The sequence below is a fragment of the Gossypium hirsutum genome, chromosome D08, assembly GCF_007990345.1.
Source record: "Gossypium hirsutum isolate 1008001.06 chromosome D08, Gossypium_hirsutum_v2.1, whole genome shotgun sequence".
NCBI lineage: Eukaryota > Viridiplantae > Streptophyta > Magnoliopsida > Malvales > Malvaceae > Gossypium > Gossypium hirsutum.
In genome coordinates, this window is record NC_053444.1 from 2,122,507 (window position 1) to 2,142,965 (window position 20,459).

At 34.7% G+C, this 20,459-nt stretch overlaps 3 protein-coding genes across 5 annotated transcripts; 2 read left to right on the forward strand and 1 right to left on the reverse strand.

Annotated features, from left to right (window-relative positions):
• The first annotated feature begins 1,121 nt into the window (after positions 1 to 1,121).
• On the forward strand, positions 1,122 to 7,885 carry LOC107926243 (subtilisin-like protease SBT2.5). The gene is made up of 12 exons (XM_016857034.2): positions 1,122 to 1,459; positions 1,650 to 1,739; positions 2,169 to 2,368; positions 3,059 to 3,203; positions 3,342 to 3,736; positions 4,423 to 4,518; positions 4,619 to 4,691; positions 5,271 to 5,556; positions 5,879 to 6,204; positions 6,349 to 6,616; positions 6,705 to 6,986; positions 7,083 to 7,885. The coding sequence occupies exons 3-12, from the start codon at positions 2,190 to 2,192 to the stop codon at positions 7,487 to 7,489; spliced, it is 2,457 nt and encodes an 818-aa protein (XP_016712523.2). The 5' UTR covers positions 1,122 to 1,459; positions 1,650 to 1,739; positions 2,169 to 2,189; the 3' UTR covers positions 7,490 to 7,885.
• Positions 7,886 to 9,170: 1,285 nt separating this feature from the next.
• LOC107919255 (pentatricopeptide repeat-containing protein At5g57250, mitochondrial) lies at positions 9,171 to 14,673 on the forward strand. 3 transcript variants are annotated; one of them, XM_041099486.1, is made up of 5 exons: positions 9,171 to 12,684; positions 12,828 to 12,990; positions 13,085 to 13,659; positions 13,744 to 13,860; positions 14,232 to 14,673. In XM_041099486.1, the coding sequence occupies exon 1, from the start codon at positions 9,314 to 9,316 to the stop codon at positions 12,533 to 12,535; it is 3,222 nt and encodes a 1,073-aa protein (XP_040955420.1). In that variant the 5' UTR covers positions 9,171 to 9,313; the 3' UTR covers positions 12,536 to 12,684; positions 12,828 to 12,990; positions 13,085 to 13,659; positions 13,744 to 13,860; positions 14,232 to 14,673. The 3 variants fall into 3 exon arrangements, with proteins under 3 accessions (XP_040955420.1, XP_016704242.2, XP_040955421.1); XM_016848753.2 differs by having other exon boundaries at positions 13,616 to 13,659; XM_041099487.1 differs by lacking the exon at positions 13,744 to 13,860 and having other exon boundaries at positions 13,616 to 13,659.
• Positions 14,674 to 15,563: 890 nt separating this feature from the next.
• Positions 15,564 to 20,146, reverse strand: LOC107920248 (glycosyltransferase BC10). Its single transcript, XM_016849851.2, has 11 exons — positions 19,790 to 20,146; positions 18,662 to 19,168; positions 17,778 to 17,876; positions 17,560 to 17,660; positions 17,382 to 17,453; positions 17,190 to 17,280; positions 17,023 to 17,103; positions 16,531 to 16,590; positions 16,335 to 16,457; positions 16,160 to 16,198; positions 15,564 to 16,065 (listed from the first exon to the last, which is right to left on the reverse strand). The coding sequence occupies exons 2-11, from the start codon at positions 19,043 to 19,045 to the stop codon at positions 15,949 to 15,951; spliced, it is 1,167 nt and encodes a 388-aa protein (XP_016705340.2). The 5' UTR covers positions 19,046 to 19,168; positions 19,790 to 20,146; the 3' UTR covers positions 15,564 to 15,948.
• Positions 20,147 to 20,459: the final 313 nt, after the last annotated feature.

Below are 20,459 nucleotides of genomic sequence, written 5' to 3' on the forward strand. Positions count from 1 at the left end.
AATTTAATCTTCGAACTTAGATTATGTAAAGGCATGATGACACGACATAATTTAAGATAAGAGTAGGTGCCGCATCATCATAGTTTCTTTTACAAATATATAGAGTCTAAAAAAGTACAACAAATTATAAATAATTTAATAGTTTTTATAAAATTTTTTAAGTGAAGACATGATACAATATCAAAGCGCCATATCGTCATACATAACGAAATTCAAGGATTAAATTTAAAAAAATTGTCAAATTCGAGGACTAATGTAGATAAAAAAAACGGTCCAAAGGTTAAGATAAAAAAATTATCAAGTTTAAAGACTAATAAAATAAAATGTATAAAAAATTATGTTTTAAAAATTAACTTATTTTAAAATTTATTTATAATATAGTATCATTTAAAATCATTAATTGAATTTGTTTATTCAATTAAAAATAAGTCCGCTTCTCATATTTGAAAATAATATAACTATTTATGATTTTAGTTGATATTTAAATTCACTTAATTTAATTTTTTTTATAATATTATTAGTAGGTCGAAATTGATAATATCATAATAATGTCAATTGTTACCATTGAAACTATTACATGAATATTTTTTTAAACAATTTTAAGCATTTAGATAAAGGGAAATGATTATATGAAATAGTGACACCCGTTATCTGTATCTCTTTTCTAATAGTTTTATGCCACATCAGTATTCATTTAAAAAAATCAAAATCAAATTCAAATGCTAGAATTTAGGATGAAATTACTGATATAGCATAAAATTATTGAAAAATAGATAATATATTTATTTCATACGATCCTTCCTTTTTAAATAAAATATAAATTTATTATTGGTTAAACATGATTTACCGAATTTCTAAGCGTCTCTGGGAATTACGTCATACTCTAACAAAAAAACAAATTACTTCAAACTAAAATGGAAGGATTAAATCTAAAATATCACCATAATAAAGGGACTAAAACCAAATTAAACCTCTATTATTACTTTTACTTTTTTAACGCGTTTAATAAAGTAATATATTAATATTTAAAAAGGGTCAAAATTATAATTAAAACAATTTTAAGTAATAGTTAAATTAGTATAAATTGTACTACTTAATGATTAAACTTTTTAAAAAGTAAAAAAAAGAATATTTATTAAAAAAAAAAAAAACTACCTACCTCACAGACTCACTTAAGCTCTTTTCTTCGTCTCTACTCTCACACACACAGCTAAAATCAACCTTTAAAGAACTTTACTTTCTCCATTGCTTAGATCTCCAGTTTTTGTTTCTCTTTTGTGTGTGTTATTTTCACAGCAATTTTCTCTCATTTTCTTTGAATGAAGGATCTATCTGAACTTATTAAATCTCTGCAAATGTGAATAAATTATATTCTCTCTCTGATCCAATCATTTTTCTCCTCTTTTTTTGGTAAAAATCGTGTTGTAAAAGCTTCTTTGATTCGCTCCTTTTTACTTGCGTAAGTCTAAATTTTCCTTTCTTTTCCTTTATTATTTTTATTATTTTTTATTTAATTTTTTCGAGTGATATTGTTATGATCTTCTTCTTTACCACCGAAAATGCTTGTGAAGATTCTGGTATTTCTTTCTTTTTCTTCTTCTTCTTCTTTTTTAGTTCATTTTTGTAATTATTCTTTGTTTGGATCGTAGATAAAAAGGACGTTGACGCAGGTTGACGTGAATGTAACTAAGAAACGTGAGCTTCCGGCGGGATTGGATCGGGTTTTTAGTGTCTCTTCGGTAATATTTTCGTTTTTTATTTATATTTTTCTCTTTTTACTGATTTAAGTACTGTTCTTTTTTTCTTATAGAAAATGATAATATAGTTTTTTTTTGTTGGTTTTAATGCAATAATATAGTTTATTGAAGTAGCTGAAAAGGGCTAAACTAATTTCAGCTAAATCCAATCTCCACTGAAATAAGTTTATTTTTAGCAGGAAAGATCTATAAGCCCAAGTTGGTTTATTTATTTCATCTCTATAAATGTCGATATCAAATAGTCACTTTTACAGTCTTGTTCCTTACATATAAAACTATAGTTCTTGCCTTTTCAAGAAAGAGGAAAATATTTTCATAAAAAAAAACAAAAACAAAAAAAGGTAATTGCTGTTAAATTTGACTTAAATAAACCCAGCAATTTTCTTGAAATACTGATTTAATATGAAGCAGATCTCTAGTGAAGCGAGAGAAATGAAGGCGTCAGGGCTTGGTTGGGCTGTCCTGTTGGTGCTATTGGGGCTTGTGGTTAAGGGAAAAGCTGAGATTTACATAGTGACTGTAGAAGGTGAGCCTATTATTAGCTACAAAGGTGGTGAAAATGGCTTTGAAGCTACCGCTGTAGAGTCAGATGAGAAGCTTGACACTACTAGGTAAATTTCTAAGTATTTCGCATTGTTTTCAATTTGGGTGTGTGCGCGCGTGGATGTGTTTATTTATTTATTTTATATAAATGTTTTCAGATTCTGTTGTGGGGTCTTGAACTTATTTGTTTTTTTTTTTTGGGTTCATATTGGACTTATTTGATATCCTGTTAAGCAATTGTCGTGTTTGAATGATCTATGCACATTTTTGGGCCTAAAATATTACTATGAATTTGAGTATTTGACTTAACTATGTTGTATATAGTACTAGTTTATATTATTTGGATTTAGAAGCAGATAACATCATATATGAATATTTGTTCAAAATGAATATATTTAATTTTTTGATTTTTTTCTCGCATGTTCAAATATGCTAAGAACATAGGTGTCTGTACATGAGTAAGTGCTGTGAGTTCCTAGAAAAGACCTTGTAATTCTATGCTTTGAAGTTTGAACCATTATTTTCGAAATTGAGCTAATTTTTACCTTCCTATGCGATTAATGAAACCTCTTATGTAAAACAATAAGGTGGTTCAGTCTACTGTTGCAAAGTCTTTTGGTATCTTACGTACTGCCTTGGCATGTATGGTTTTCACTCAAATTTTATGGGCTCACACAATCTCTTAGTTGATCAAAATGTTCCAATGCTTGCTTGGCTAATAATCCCCTTCCGTTTTTTTTCTTTTGTTATCGTTTCAGTGAATTGGTAACGTCCTATGCTAGTCATCTTGAAAAGAAACATGATATGCTTCTTGGTATGCTGTTTGAGCATGGGACTTACAAGAAACTCTACAGTTATAAACACCTGATAAACGGCTTTTCAGTTCACCTTTCCCCCCAACAGGTGAAATAACTTTTTAGCTGCTACACATACCGTATTGTTGTATTTGAAATAACTTTTAGCTGAATGAATACCTGCAAAATTTTTTTTGAATCCAGTCTCTCCTTTATCGTTCCTTACACCTTGACAATATATTAGTAGGCAGAAACTCTAAAACGTGCTCCTGGTGTAAAGTCTGTGGAGAGAGATTGGAAGGTGAGGAAACTTACAACACACACTCCACAATTTCTGGGCCTCCCAACTGGTGTATGGCCGGCAGGAGGTGGCTTTGACAGGGCAGGAGAAGACATTGTGATAGGATTTGTAGACTCAGGAATTTATCCACATCATCCAAGCTTTGCAGCCCATCACGATGACCCATTTGGACCTGTTCCAAAGTACAGAGGAAAATGCGAAATTGACCCTGATACCAAGAGGGACTTCTGTAATGGCAAGATCATTGGAGCCCAATATTTTGCTGAAGCTGCAAAAGCAGCTGGTGCCTTTAATCCTACGATTGATTTTGCCTCTCCCATGGATGGCGATGGACATGGAAGGTTAGTTGCAATTATTATTTTGCAGTTATGTTCTAAATAGGAAAACAATATGCCACCTTATCTTTAATAAATATACCTTCGAGAGAGGTCTAACTTTTATATCCTTGCTTCATTACATGAAGGAAAGTCTTAAGGACCTAAATGAGCTCATTCCAGTTTTAAACAAAAAAAGTGAACGTATGAGAATCAGAAGTTGGAATGTGATTGTTTGGCTGAAAAATACTGATCAAGGATGTAATAGTTAAATGTTCTACATGCTTGTGTAAGTGCTAATATGCATTTAATATAACATAAAATATAATTATCCCCACTCAAATATATCAACAAAATGTCAGATATAAATCAAACTATTATTTATGTTGTATAATCTTTTTGACACCTATGGTACTTAGACTAAGTCGTGATAGTCGGACAGTGACATGTGTCCGGCTCCTCCGACACGATTATGTTCAATATGTTTACTGAGCATAAAATGGAGTAAGACTACCTCTAATTTTTTGCAGCATTTATGGGTAAAACTAAGCAGCATAAACTTCTCTTTACAGAACTTCTATTCTTCTCACTTTGGAAAAAGTTTAGCATTTGATGGAAGATTTTTATATAAATTTACTGGTATTGAGTGAAAAATTTGTATCTGTTATTTCATTCTAACAAGCTTCTCTTTTTTGGATGTCACTGTATATCAGTCATACAGCAGCTATTGCCGCTGGGAATAATGGTATTCCTGTTAGATTGCATGGGCATGAATTTGGAAAAGCAAGTGGAATGGCTCCTCGTGCCAGGTAGAGATTGCATATATTTACCTAGGTTATTATGCAGAAAAGCTGTTTTATTTTCTTTGATATGGGAATTGGCATTTTTCTTTTGTTTTTTTGTTTTTAGGATTGCTGTCTACAAGGCAATATACAGGCTTTTTGGAGGGTTTGTCGCAGATGTGGTAGCTGCAATTGACCAGGTGTGCCACGATTTTTACTTGGAATATTCATTTCCATGATTCCTATTTATGTTGATTTAAGATTACTGCTAAGTTTACTTGCCTTCCCATCTGTTTTGAGCTTTAGTTTTTGCTTGAGATACAAATTCAACATTATTTATGGGTAGTGTTTTCCTTTTACATCTAACATTTGGGATTCTAGGTAACCAGATAAAGGATCTTCCTTTTGGATATTGTCTTGTATGGCTCTCTCTTGCTAATAACTGAGCCACAGCTTGGATATGTTTTTGTTTAAAGAACACTTCTTTGATGATTATCTTTGAATTGAAGATGTTGATGACTGACATCCTCCTCTGTCAAGAAAAATGTGAATCTGTTTTGGTTATCTTAAGTTGAAATGTGAACCTGTAAAAAAAAAAAGCTAGGACAGAAAATATCGAGTAACATTTGAATTTGCTTGTGATACGCCTGAAAAGAAAAAGAAGAGCTGTTTTTTTGCTATCCATTGATTCTAAAAGTTGCCTATTTTCCAATCAGTTCTACAGTCTTCTATGTTATTCTTTTGTCAAAAACTTGTGATTTGACAACTTTTATGAACAGGCTGTTCATGATGGTGTGGATATTCTCAGTCTCTCTGTGGGACCAAATAGTCCTCCAACAAACACGAAGACCACATTTTTAAATCCTTTTGATGCTACACTTCTTGCAGCTGTCAAAGCTGGTGTTTTTGTTGCACAGGCAGCTGGAAATGGAGGTCCTTTCCCTAAAACTTTGGTTTCTTATAGCCCGTGGATAGCATCTGTTGCAGCTGCAATTGATGATCGTAGATACAAAAACCATCTGAACTTGGGAAATGGAAAAGCTTTAGCTGGACTTGGATTGTCCCGTAAGTTACATCAACTGTGTTTATTTATTTGTCTGGTACGACCTTTTGAGAATGTTTCTTAAGAACAGTAGATGGAAATGGTTTGGGATCTACATATGAGATGATATGTTTTGTTAATCTGTCAGGATAGGGATTCAGACTTCTTCCTCTTTCTAGTTAATGCTTTTCTTTAGTTGATGCCTTCTTAAGTTGTGGCCAAATGTGCCATTAGTCTCATCGTCAGCATGGTAGCTGATCCTTGCCAATTCCTTGGCGCTTTTAGTATTTTTGGATAAATCTGTGTTCTTTAGAGCTGAAGTCTGGAACTTATGGATTATTGCAGCTTCTACTCATCCAAATCAAACCTACACCATGGTTGCTGCTAATGATGTGCTACTAGATTCCTCAGCGACAAAGTTTAGTCCCTCGGACTGCCAAAGGCCAGAAGTTTTAAACAAGAAATTGGTTGAGGGGAACATTCTTCTTTGTGGCTATTCCTTCAACTTTGTTGTTGGTACTGCATCAATTAAGAAAGTCTCTGAAACAGCCAAGGCTCTTGGTGCAGTTGGTTTTGTTCTTGCAGTGGAAAATGTTTCTCCTGGAACCAAGTTTGATCCTGTTCCTGTTGGCATACCCGGAATCCTTATCACAGATGTCTCAAAGACAATGGTAAGTCTCCTTGCTCCCATTTCCTGTTCTTTTGATATGATAAGCAAAGCTGATAGCTTTCTCACCGGGCCAAAATTTTAACTGTTCTTTTCAACTCAATGATGCTAAATTTTATGATTTGTCTTTTGGAAATCTCTTCTGTAGGATCTTATTGACTACTATAATGTTTCTACACCGAGAGACTGGACTGGACGAGTGAAGAGCTTCAAAGCTATTGGTAGCATCGGCGATGGTTTGATGCCAATTCTCCATAAATCTGCACCAGAGGTTGCACTATTTTCTGCTCGAGGGCCTAACATAAGAGATTTCAGCTTTCAAGATGCAGATCTTCTCAAGCCTGACATTTTGGCACCTGGTTCTCTAATTTGGGCTGCTTGGTCTCCAAATGGAACAGATGAGCCTAATTTCGTTGGTAAAGATGTGCTTGGTTTCTATATTTGTTTCTCTTGTATTCTCAACTAGTGAAAATTTTCGGACCTAATCTTCCTTGTTTTGAGTAGGAGAAGGATTTGCTTTGATATCTGGAACCAGTATGGCTGCACCACATATAGCAGGGATAGCTGCTCTTTTGAAGCAGAAACACCCTCAATGGAGCCCCGCTGCTATAAAATCAGCCTTGATGACTACATCAACAAAGCTCGACCGAGCAGGAAGGCCTCTTCAAGCACAACAGTATTCTGAAACAGAGGCCATGAAACTTGTCCCTGCCACTCCTTTTGATTATGGGAGTGGTCATGTTAATCCGAGAGCTGCTTTGGATCCCGGACTCATCTTTGATGCAGGTATTCTTGCTTTTTGCTTTGGATCCTGGCCTCTTTATTTGTAGCTTTGCGAAATTGTTCGGAGTCTTTATTTGCATTCCCCTTGCCTTTTTGTAGGTTATGAGGATTATGTTGGATTCTTGTGCACCACACCTGGTATTGACATTCACGAGATAAAGAAGTACACAAACTCCCCCTGCAATAGCACCATTGGCCGCCCTTCGAATCTCAACACCCCATCAATCACAATCTCTCATCTTGTCGGGACTCAAACCGTCACTCGCACCGTTACAAACGTTGCTGAGGAAGAAACCTACGTCATCACAGCTAGAATGCATCCATCCGTTGCCATCGAAACCAGGCCTTCAGCCATGACTTTGAGACCCGGCGCATCAAGAAAGTTCTCTGTCACGCTTACCGTTCGATCAGTAACCGGAAGCTACTGCTTTGGAGAGATCACAATGAAAGGTAGCAGAGGGCACAAGGTAACTATACCAGTGGTGGCTATGGGACACTGGCGATAGACTAAATCGTTAAGCAGAACTAGGGAGCATTCTCATCTGCAATTCGTTTTACTACAACCTTACAATTATTCAATCACAACACTGAATTATTCGGTCCTCGGTTCATTCAAACATGGATTTCAGATAATATTTTCACGGATCTTTATACAATTCAGGATTGTGATTGGTTAATTGTGTTGTAGTAATTGTAGATGAAATGGTCCTCGTACTATTATTCTTTGTAATTTGTGGTAATAAGATATGGGTTTTAGATTATATATATGTCTGAAATATATAGATGTGGAATATTAGTTTGTAAAGGTAAATGCTATAACGTGGGGAGACTTGTAGCATCTTCCTTCTATAAGTTTTGCTACTAATTTTCTTTGCTAATTCCATAAAAAAATGCTTCCTTTACTATTTTGTATTATGTTTTTTGTTGGATTGACAACGAAAATTTCCCTTTTATCTCTTTGAATTTCCTTTTGTTAACCTTGATTAAAGAATCTTTGGATAAAAGTGATTTGATGAAAATTCATAATTAATTAATAATATTAACAATTAACTTTTGTCAAATTAACCTTCATAAAAAATTGAACATAAAATTAAACAAATTCATAATTTAAATTGAGTTTATTCTATTTACAAAATTATGAAAAATTCAAAATAATATTAGCAATTAACTTTTATCAATTTAACCCTAAAGTCCAAATTAAACATTAAAAAGTTAACACCGTTATTGTTGGGTATTAAAATATATAATTTTTACCAAATACAAGGTGCCAAATGATGTATTAAGCCATTAAAAAATATACACTAACACACATTGGCAAAATATATAAACACAAATGTTAAAAAGTTGATGCATTAAGGTTGTGAATTTGAATGTTGTAGACGAGGAGAATAACTAAGCTATTGTTTAAGGTTTTGACTTGATTTGGTTAAGATTTTTCGATATCTATTAATCATATTGAGTATTGTAGAAGTGGTCTTGATAGTCTTTAAAGTGTTGTTCATCGGGTAGTTAATTGGATTCTTAACAATCGAAGACATTATTTATAAGAGGGTTTTGTCTTTCGTGCTCTGCCGAAAGTCAACATGCCCTGAGCAGCTACTCTGAAAGTCTAGTTCATAGAACCGAGAGTGCCTCGACCGTACGTGGGCATACGACAACCCATCAAGTGGTACCATATATCCCACCAAGGGCAAGATGCTCACACTGCCTTGATGGGTGGCCATACACCCACGTACGGTTGAGACATTCCCGACTCTATAAACTAAACTCCCAGGGCAGCCACTCATGGCACATTAGCTCTTGACAGAGCATGAGAGACTAAACCCTCCTTGAGAGACATTCAGTTGTTTAAGTCTAATTAACTACCTGTAAATAACATTTTGAAATTTTTTTTTTGAAAGAGCTAATTCTCTCGAACAAGCATTAACTAAATTTGAAATCAAGCCGAATCGAACTTCTTCTAAAGGAGAGATAAAAGATCTTGTGGCATTTTTTTTCTAATTTTTTTAAGAGATGTGAAACTCGTTATCACTTAATCCAATAAATATTAGTGACTCAGGATTCAATTTAACATGACTATCTAATATCAAAAACTAAGAAAGAAAATAAATTTATGATTTTAAATTAAAAATTCACCATTATTTTCATAAACTGGACCGATTGATTTAAGAGTTGATTATTTGGGGTAAAAAAAACCGGAGGAAGTAGAAAGAAAATTGCAGAAGCTCAACGGTGTCGAGTCCAGAGCATTGAGCAAACTACAAACACCAAACTTCAACAAATCACTTCAAAAAAAAAAAAAAAAAGAAAAGAAAAAAAAGAGCAGAGCCATGTCTTTACCCCCAAGGCTCTCTCGTTTATCATCTTCTTCCCTTCCTAAAACCCCACCTCTTCAAACACTGCTTAAACGCGGCTTCACCCCCACGCTCAAATCCATCAACCAGCTCCTCCTCTTTCTCTCCCACTCCCGAAGATTCAACGCCGTTATCCATCTCTTCTCTCAGTTGGATTCCAACAAAATCAATCCCAATTCCCAAACTCACTCGATCCTCATTTGCTCTCTCCTCAAATTGCACAAATTCGAAGAAGCCGAACATTTTGTGAGTACCCAGATGTCGAAATGTCCCGATTTCCCCAAAACTCGGTTTTGGGATTCTCTAATTCAAGGATTTGGTGTCATCCGAAACAACCCAGAGAAGGGTCTTTTGTTGTTAAAGGATTGCTTGAGGGATTCTGGTACATTGCCTTCTTCTTTTACTTTTTGTTCGTTGATTCATGGTTTTGTATCTCAAGGGAATATGGATAGAGCAATTGAGGTGTTGGAGTTGATGACAGGTGATAATGTTAGATACCCTTTTGATAATTTTGTTTGTAGTTCAGTGATTGTTGGTTTTTGTAACATTGGGAAACCTGAAGTTGCAGTTCGGTTTTTCGAAAATTGTATGAATTCAGGAGCTTTAAAGCCTAATGTTGTTACTTATACAGCTCTTTTAAGCAGTTTTAATCTGTTGGGTAAATTTGATGAGGGTTGTGAGTTGGTTTATAGTATAAAAAAGGAAGGGCAGGCTTTGGATGCTATTCTTTATAGCTGTTGGATTTTAGGTTACTTTAGAAATGGGTGTTTAATGGAGGCTTTGAGAAAATATAGAGAGATGGTTGAAAGAGGAATAGGCCCTGATACTGTGAGCTACACTGTCCTTATTGATGGGTTTTCGAAGGAAGGTAGTGTTGGAAAGGCGGTTGGATTTCTGAAGAAGATGTTGAAAGATGGGGTGATGCCGAATGTGATTACGTATACGGCAATCATGTTAGGTTTCTGTAAGGAAGGGAAATTCGAGAAGGCATTTAGGTTGTTCAAGGAAGTTCAAGATATGGGGATTGAAGTGGATGAGTTTATGTATGCAACGTTGATTGATGGAGCTTGTCGGAAAGGAGATTTTGATTGCGTCTTCCGTTTGTTAGATGAAATGGAGAAGAAAGGGATTAAGCCAAGTATTGTTACTTATAACATAGTCATCAATGGTTTGTGTAAGGTTGGGAGGACATCTGAAGCAGATAATGTATTCAAAGAAGTAGCCAGTGATATAATAACGTACAGTACTCTGTTGTATGGTTATACCGAAGAAGGGAATATAAAAGGGATTTTTAAGACGAAAGAAAAATTGGAAAAATCTGGTCTTTGTATGGATGTTGTTGCATGTAACATACTTATCAAAGCATTCTTTATGGTTGGTGCATTCGAAGATGCTCGTGCACTCTACCAAGCAATGCCGGAAATGGATTTAAATGCAGATTCGATTACTTATTGCACAATGATTGATGGCTACTGTAAAGTGGGCAGAATAGAGGAGGCACTTGAAGTATTTGATGAGTATAGGGTGTCATTAGTTTCTTCTGTTGCATGCTATAATTGTATAATAAGTGGGCTATGCAAACAGGGAATGGTCGATATGGCCATTCAGGTGATTATCGAACTTGGTGAGAAAGGTTTCATTTTGGACATGGGTATCTCTATGATGTTGATCCGGGCAGCTTTTGCTCAAATGGGTGCAGTGGGAGTTATGAATTTTGTTTACAAAGTCGAGAATTTCGGGTCAGACACTTACAATAGTTTATGTGATGATGCTATCCTTTTCTTGTGCAAAAGAGGCTTTGTTGAAACTGCAACTGAAGTGTACTTCGTGATGAGGAGGAAGGGTTTAATTTTGATGAAAAGTTCGTATAATTTGGTATTAGAAAAGCTTATTTATGGTGGGAAAACGTCTCTAGTTGGCCCTTTTCTCAATTTCTTCCTGAAAGACTATGGCCTTGTTGAGCCTATTGTTGGCAAGATTTTGGCACAATACTTGTGTCTTAATAATATGGACATTGCACTACAGTTTCTCAAGAAAATGAAGGAGCAAGTATCAACAGTCAGTTTACCTCCCTCGATTTTGAAAAACATTGTAAAGGAGGGTAGGTTATTGGATGCATATAAACTCGTCTTAGAAGCCAGCGAAAGTTTCACTGATATGGATGTGGTTGATTACTCATTCCTGGTTCATGCCCTTTGCAAAGAAGGATACCCTAATCAAGCCTTAAATCTGTGTTCTTTTGCCAAAAATAACGGGATTACTCCAAACATTGTAACATACAATTCGGTCATAAATGGCTTGTGTTGTCAGGGGTGTCTTGTTGAAGCACTCCGACTATTTGACTCGTTAGAAAGAATTGGCTTGGTTCCCTCTATAGTTACATATGCAACACTAATTGATAATTTATGTAAGCAAGGTTTACTGCTGGAAGCCAAAAATTTATTCGATGGTATGATTTACAAGGGATGTAAACCGAATATACGTGTATATAATTCATTCATTGACAATTACTGTAAGTTTGGTCAAATGGATGAAGCCTTGAAGCTTCTATCTGATCTTGAGATCAAGAGTGTTAAGCCTGATGAGTTCACTGTTAGTGCTCTGATTTATGGGTACTGTATGAAGGGTGACATGGAAGGTGCTCTTACATTCTATTCCGAGTTCAAAATGAAAAATGTATCTCCTGATTTCTTGGGTTTTATTCATATGGTACGAGGTCTTTGTGCGAAAGGAAGGATGGAAGAGGCAAGGAGTATCTTGAGAGAAATGCTTCAGACAAAATCCGTTGTAGAGCTGATAAATAACATTGATACCAAGATCGAGTCAGAGTCGATAGAAAGTTTTCTTGTATTCTTATGTGACCAAGGAAGTATCCAAGAAGCTCTGGTAGTTCTTAATGAAATCGCATCTATACTTTTTCCTAGTCAAAAGTGGTCCGTTCATCAAGAATCTCAAGCACTGAACAATGGTTTGAAGAGTGAAGCTCTTTCCGCAGTCTCTACTGTGTCAGCTGGATCCAACAAAATATCCGGTTTAGATGGTGCAGCGGAATACTATGATATTGGAAAAGAGGAATCTCAATTTCGTAGTTTTGACTTTTACTATTCCTTACTTAGTTCACTCTGTTCGAAAGGGGAGCTGCACAAGGCAAATAAAGTTATGAATGATATGCTTTCGAGCTTGCAGGGAGATATGTAGTCAAATTACTTTTATTTGGCTGCCATGACTAAAACCTAAAACTTTCTCTGCCCGGGAGATAGGTCAAGAAGCGATGTACTTACAGGCTAAGGCTTGTCTGTTTCTGATAAATGATAACCATGCCATTTAAACTTCTTATCTTCCAGAAGGTAAATTTGGTTTCTTCATTATGCACTTCAATTATGACATATTACCCCTTTTCCGCTAGTCTAATTAGTACTTGCCTCTCTATGTATAGACACACATGCACTAGCATGTTTTCTGAGATCGAATTTACCATTTTCATGTGCAGGCCTGCCTGTTTCTGGTTAAATTTGTTTTTTGAGATTTTCATATATTTGGAGAGTCCTTGGAGGATCATATCCTCATACTGAAGTTCGGAAATGGGCAAGATGCGGGTGTCAGACATGGGTACTCCAAGAAAAATGAAAAGTCAGGAGCAACATAGCCATTAGGTAATGTAAAGTCTACCTACTTTAATTGAAGCAATTAAATAGTTTGGATCCTTTCTTCATGTTAAGCTGTCGGTAATGATATTCATATCTGTAGGTTTCATGTCAATATTGGGGCATATACAAAAATCATATTCGGTGGTAAATGTATCATGGAGGTCCCTGCACTAGGAGTTAGATTGCATTTTGCTTCCTTCACTCAAAAAATGGGCAAATTAGTCCCTGTACATTTTATATAAGAGTAAATTGGTCTTTTTTGTTAAAATTTCATCCCTTTTTACTGTTAAAAACTGGTGTGGCTAATGAAATAATTAGATAGTTACATCTGGAGTGTCACATGTACCTTATGCTAACATACAGGTACCAGTTTTTAATAGTAAAAATGGATGGAATTTTTATCAGAAGAACCTGTTATTCTTTGATCTAATGTACAAGGACTAATTTGCTTATTTTTTTTAGTAAAGTGGGCAAAATGCAATCTGACCCCTAATACAGGGGCCTCCATGGTATTTTTACCATATTACGGTATAAGTATTTGTTAATCATACTCCTTGCATGTACAAGTTTTATGTTTCTGACTCAATCATTCATGTTCTTGTTGTTTATTACATCTGGGTTTGGATGGCAGAAATTGCATTGCTGATGCACGTTACATGCTGGCCATTTTTCCAGGTGAGAACCGTACTTTGGACTCTTGTTTCCTTCTGTTCACTTTAACTTCTCATAATGTTGTTTTCATTTGTATGTCCTGAGAAGGTTGATCTTGGTGATATTGCAAACCGGTCAGTAACACTTGTTGACTGGTCTGCAAGAATCGGCGTTGAGAATCATCTGGCTTGGGATGTTACCCATGAGCTTCTAAAGGATATCATGGTACATGTGCTTATAACTTATCTTTTAAGCAATTCCATTGGGATAATGACTTGCCACTCTTGATGCTAATGAGTGCGAGGTAGCAAGGTCATTAAGAAACGTACCTTTGGTCTTTTGCACAAACATGGGAAAATGGCAACACTTAACAACTTACTACCATAACGATATGCGTTAGAATTTGCAGTTCCTTTGTATGGTAGATGAATTCTGGCATGGTTCGTCATCTTGGAATACCATAGTAATACGATGATCCATGCAATAAGTGATGAAAACTTGTACATTTCACACACTTTCTCTTGCACATTTACGACTCAGTAAAATTACTAGATTCCTGACCCTTTTTTTTGTGTTCTTTTTTTGATTGAGTGAAGAGTGGGTGCAACCTTGCCTAAAGAACGGTATCAAACAACCATTTTACCTATTTTGCAAGGAAATTCTACCCAGAAACCCTACATAAATTGATGATCCTCCTTATCTCTGACTGCGGATTTTTTGGACGGATTAGAGCAAAACTGCAGGTTATCAAGTTGTTGGTGGTGTGTCCTAGACGGGTAATTTCTTGTCCAACCACCCCTCACATCTTTTCCATTGATACATATTCTATATCCATATACATATACATACACATACATGTATGTGCATATACGTATTTGTACGTACATGTGTTTGAAGGAATTTTTGGAGATTCATAAACAAGAGTGAACTGATGCACTAGGTAAGAAAAAATAGATGTTTTATTGTTCAGAATTGATTCAGGTATAAATTTTAGATATTCGTTATTTGATTCTTTGTAATAAAGTCAAATTGAGCAGAGATTATTTTTACTAGATTATTATATAACGTTAAGTGAAAGAAGAAAAATTAAAAAATTTATACTGTTTTTTTAGTGAGTTGGTATCAGACGTTCATCATGTCTTAACCCAAATGTGAAATTATTGAAAAAAAAAATACAAAATAATTTGAAGGTATTTTTGTTCTTTTTATTTTTATATAAAATCTCTCTCTCTCTCTCTCTCTATATATATATATATATATTTTGTGGTTGACCTTTAATTGGTCAAAGGTTCTAACCATATTATTGTGGTTCTAAATAATTGTTTTAAAAGATTTTATATACACTATTTGAAACTTATTGTAATAATATTTGTTGTTGTTCGTAAAGAGTTTTTTAGAAACTTTAGAAAGGCTTAAATGCACTTGTAATAATCTTTTGTGCTCTTTTGCCAAATAATCAAATGCTCTCTCTCAATTTTGATTATTTAATTAGAAAAAATATTTTAAAAAAATGAATTTGCATTTCAATTTCAATTCAAGCTATAAAATAATGTAGACACCTATAAATAAATACTATAGCTCATTAACTTATACCAAAGAATTATGATTCTATACAAAACCAATTCAATCAATAAATTCCGAAAAAAGAAAAACATAATCAAACAAGAAATCCTATATCACTCGATTCAATTAATAAATTTCGAAGAAAAACATGATCAAACAAGAATACTTATATTACTCTGATTTGGGTGTGAAAGTTGGATATGGCTATATATCGGACACAAGTATGATAAGCTTTTTCTAAATTTTGTCCATGTATTTGAAAGATAAAAGGTCATGCCCTTAAAATATTTAGGTTGATCCGAATAACAGTGCCTTAAAACAATGAAGAATCAAAGTAACATCACTCAACAGTGCAAACTTGTAAATGACAAATAAAATATGCATCTAGCATGGATTTAAAAGTTAAGCCTTTATATTTCTAGAAAAGGGTGCACCAGTCATGTTTTGCAACTTTTACAGAAGAAGAAAAAAGAGTTTCCCCCTATGTTCTTTCTCATATATGATCAATGGCACAAAATGGGGGAGAAAATGGACAAGAAATTACCTGTCCGGAAGGACGCAACCCTAACAAACTCGTTACCCTCCGGCCTTGTTCAATTGTCATCCTCGTTGTTCTCTTCCTGTTACCCTTGCAGGCTTGCACTCAAGAATTGTGTGATTGCAAAACAAGGCCATTTACAAATGTATAAACCTCTACGTAAAAACGAGATGGAACGAAGAAAATATGACCGATCCGACCAATGTATTCAGTCAAAAATTGAGGAGTGTCACCAATTTATCTAAGGTTTCTGGATAGAATTTCCTTGCAAATAGGTAACATGGTCGTCTGGTACCGTTCCATATACAAGGTTGTAGCAGCTCTTCGCCCTACAAAAAGGACGGACAAACGTAAAACTATATTCAGAATCTAGTAACTATACAAACTCCTAAAAGCATGGGAAAATGTATGCGGAATGTATACCCCAGCGTTACTTGTTATATGGGTCATCATGTCAATCGACTGCAAAAAGAATAAAATAAAAACCGTCAGAATCTTAGTTCATCATGCTGGATATTTCATCATCATACAGAGGAACCACACGTTTGTAGAGTATTTGTTAAACAACAAGGTCTTATTAATAAGGTATCGAGTGTACCGTAAAATTCCTTAGAAGATCATATGTAACATCCTGTGCCCTGTATGATTTAGGGTGCCATTTTCTCTCAGACCAGTCAACGCGTGTTACTGACCAGTTTGCGATGCCACCGGGGTCAACCAACTGATAAAAGGAACAAGCGTTAGAAGAAGCTAAAGTGAAATGTATGAAACATGATGCAGAATATGATTCTTACATTGAAAAAGGTTGGGAGGTAATGCTCGTCGGCAATGCAGTTTTTGCCATCCGCATATGGCTGTAATAATCAAGAACGTGAATGACTGAATGTCAGCAACATAAACTTAGGCACAAATTCTATCATTTTGTGCCCTTGTTAAAGCTAGAAATACTGTCTTAGTGCTAATGCTAATAGTTAAGCTAGAAAATGACGGAGATAAACATCAATAAGGATAGTTGAGACCAGTCTAACAGACAATAGTAAGGATACGTAATGCTTTCGATAAACAGCAGTTGTTAAGAGCTACTTTTGGCATCATGTACCAAAAAAAGTTACACTTAGGCCACCTAAACTTAATTCTTCTTATGTTTCAACATTATAGTCGAAATGGTGAATACAAAGAAGAATCATTAAAATTGGAACAAATAAAAGTGAACCAACTCTCTCATCAATGAATGCAAGGCTGCTGTAAATTCGAAACGAGAACCAAATACAGTAAATAAAATTTACCCTGCAGTAATCCCGAAACCTTGAATAGTAAAGACTGTCAGCCATGACTAGCAGAGCATGCTGCCGCCTCATTGTGAACCACTGCATAAAATTCAATGATTTAAACTTGCTACAACAAGACACTGTATAAGTTCATAAGAGACTTTATAATATCAATTAACACATACCTGTGCACCCTTTCTGAAGTCTTTCTCTTCTACTTCAGGTAACATGCGTGTTGAATACCTGCCATTTCCATGAGGTCCAGGATCCACAAAGCTGGCAAACAAAGTGGGTGGGATAAATTGCAAATAAGGGAAACGGTGCAACAAAGTCCATTATGCGTGTGTGTATGTGTAATACTCTCAGATTCTACTTACCAGTCAATGAAACTCATATTAGCATGCATTAGATAATTGTAGACGTAATCAAAATTATGCAATGGAATACAACTGCAATGTCACCATCAATACTTCAGATTTGGTAATAGTACAAGTAAATATATATATGTATACTTTGGGAGGGGCGGGGGTGTTAATGACACGAACTATATTTTACCTGTCAGAGAGTAAAATAAAATGTTGGTTATCAGGATCTTTTAGAGCATATGCCAATAATCGTCTCTCTGCATCAACCATAGAAAAAGCTCCCCATGTAACCTGCAAATTCAGTGTCAATAAATAAATCAATAGATAAACTAACCGTACAATAATTGTTGAAGTAGTCATATATCAGATAGCAAAGCTCAACCACAAAATTTGATCTAAGAAACATACCGGAGAACTGTGAATTTCCCGGTTAAGGAAGTAAGGGCTCACATGCACTGGTTTTTCTTTTGATGCATGGATATAAACAGAAAATCTTCCCTCATTACCCTGCCAAGAAAATTGAACAAACCTTTTTATCAGGATACATGGTATATAACATCTCAAAAGTAACCAAAACCTAAAATGAAGAAAAAGATATACAAAGTTATTATAATTCCTTTCTGCAAGAATTCAACAGAAACAATACAGACTGAGCAGACAGTCCATATAACCAAAAGGCATTGATACAGACATCCTGAATCATACAAAGCAGGGGAATCTGCCTTGTCCTCCACCTTACCAATTATATCAATTCACAATAAGCCAGATTGATTTCACTAGTACCTTCACCATACACATTAACATATTTGCATTGGCAATCAACAAAGGAAATGTTCTTTACTAAAATGAAATACATATGGCTCTCATTCATATTAGGCAATTCCTGGACACAAAAACTAGTAAAATGACCAACCTGAAATACTTTATTACAATCAATCTGAAGAGACATAAGTACTACTTGATTCACAAATAAGCTTCATAAAGCCAGCAGCTTTTCAATAATACTATAAAACGGTCCAAGTTGCCTACACTTAGTTACTAAACTATAGGGATAAAACTAGTAAGCTCAACCTTCCTTTAATGGTAAGATTTGTATATGATCTATCCAACCCTGTTATATAGGAACAATCCCTGAATGAATTTCTTCCCAATATATCAGTTCATTGAAGCTAAGTTCAAGGATAATAACCATGAGATTTAATGGAATAAAAAATAAAGTCCACGAAGAATATGAAGACATTAGATCACGGAAGGGAAAAATGAACTCGCAACAACAACCAAAAAAAACTTACACGGAAGAACATATCCCAAAGCTTCTCAAATGGCAATGAACCTGGAGTTAAGAACATGAATGCAATTTTAGGATTTTTTGATTCGACAGGAGGTGTATCCAAAATATCCCTAACCACAACCCGTGAAATAATCTCCTCATCAGTTAATTCCCTTTTAGGAGGAGGAAGCCAATCAGTAAGGACCTTGCAACCTCTAGAAGAAAATACAAAACATGCAACATCGCTGTTCGGTGGATAGATGTAAGCACAAACTAGAAAAAGGCTGACAAAAGAAACCATTAAAATAATCCATATTGGCCTCTTCAAAGGAGAGCGATGGCGAGATCCAGGCAAGATCTTAGTATCACCCATGCTACCTAATCGCCACTCCTTAGCTACCTTCATCTAGTATAAACAAAAGAGCTCTATATTCATGTGTTTCTCCTTTGTTTCAGTTTCCTCCTCAAGGTAATCAATCAGTATCCAACAACCAACCCCAGATTCTTCAATGGATCAATGTAATGTGATCTGTAAAAAGAAACCATAGGTGAAAAAGAGTTACAATACTTAGTTTGTAACACAAGTATCCATCATATCTGAAAAACAGAACTTAATTAAAAGGGTCCACTTAAATACCAAGATAAACCTGATCAATCCCTTAACCTTAAAGCTACATATAGGTAAAAAAAATAAAACTAAAAAGAAAAGTAAATTCAACCAAACGCTCTATACTTCAAAATAAATACAACCAGTAAACAAAATTTACCTTCTTTTTTTCTGTTTTCTCTGTGCAATTCAAAAGGCTCAAAAGCAAACACTATTTTTCAACATGTGCGAAAGAAAGAAACGTAAAGATTTATTTCCCTAACTATTAAAACCAAACCACAGCAGCAGCATCTTTCAATCACTTCCATTAAAAAGTTTGACAACAAAAAAAGTCAACTCAAATCAAAGACCTCGTTGATCTAACCTATCTAGACTAGAAGACTCGTTCAAATCCAACAAAAAAACACTTGATCATTCAATTCCTCTCCATAGTTCATAACAATCATAAAAAAATCATAACCAATCAATCAATCAATTCAACAATGAATGAATCAAACAATGGTCATTTCTTTTTAAAATAAACTGATTGAAGCAGCAAGTTACCTTAGCAATGGAGCTCATCGAAGAAAACAGAAGCGATCTTCAAATCTCTGGATTTGAAAGATCCAACAAAAAAAACAAAAACAAAAATGGCAATGAAGATCTAATGGAAGCCAAAAGCATGAAACGATGAACAAATATAAATAAATAAATAAGTTTGTATATTAAAAAGAACAATTATTTACTTCAATAATTTAAACTAATTTTCGACGTGTTTATAACTGAATTCTTTGTTTTTTGATTTGTTTTTGTTTGTGAAAGAATGGAGAGGGAGAGAGAGAGTGCTGGCGGGTTGGTAATATAGTATTTTAGCTAATTTCCAAACAGCCGGCGATTTAGTCTAATAATTGGTTAAAATTTGTCATAAGTCCCTGTCTCTTCATAAATTTGTAATTGAGTCTTTGTACTTTTATTTTCAAGAAGAAGGCATAATGTCAAATTTACCTCTTAACATTTACATCTTTTGTCAATTTGATCTTTTTTTCTTTTTAGCTAAATTTGACACTCAACTTTTTAAAAAGAGTCGGATTTGACCATCAACCTTTTAAAAAAGAGTTGAAATGATGTTTTTTTTTCTTTTAACGAGAATACTAACTAACATGTTAAATTTTTAAACACAACAACTTGCATGATAGCCCATGAGTACTTCGTGCTAATTTTTTTGAATTTTTAT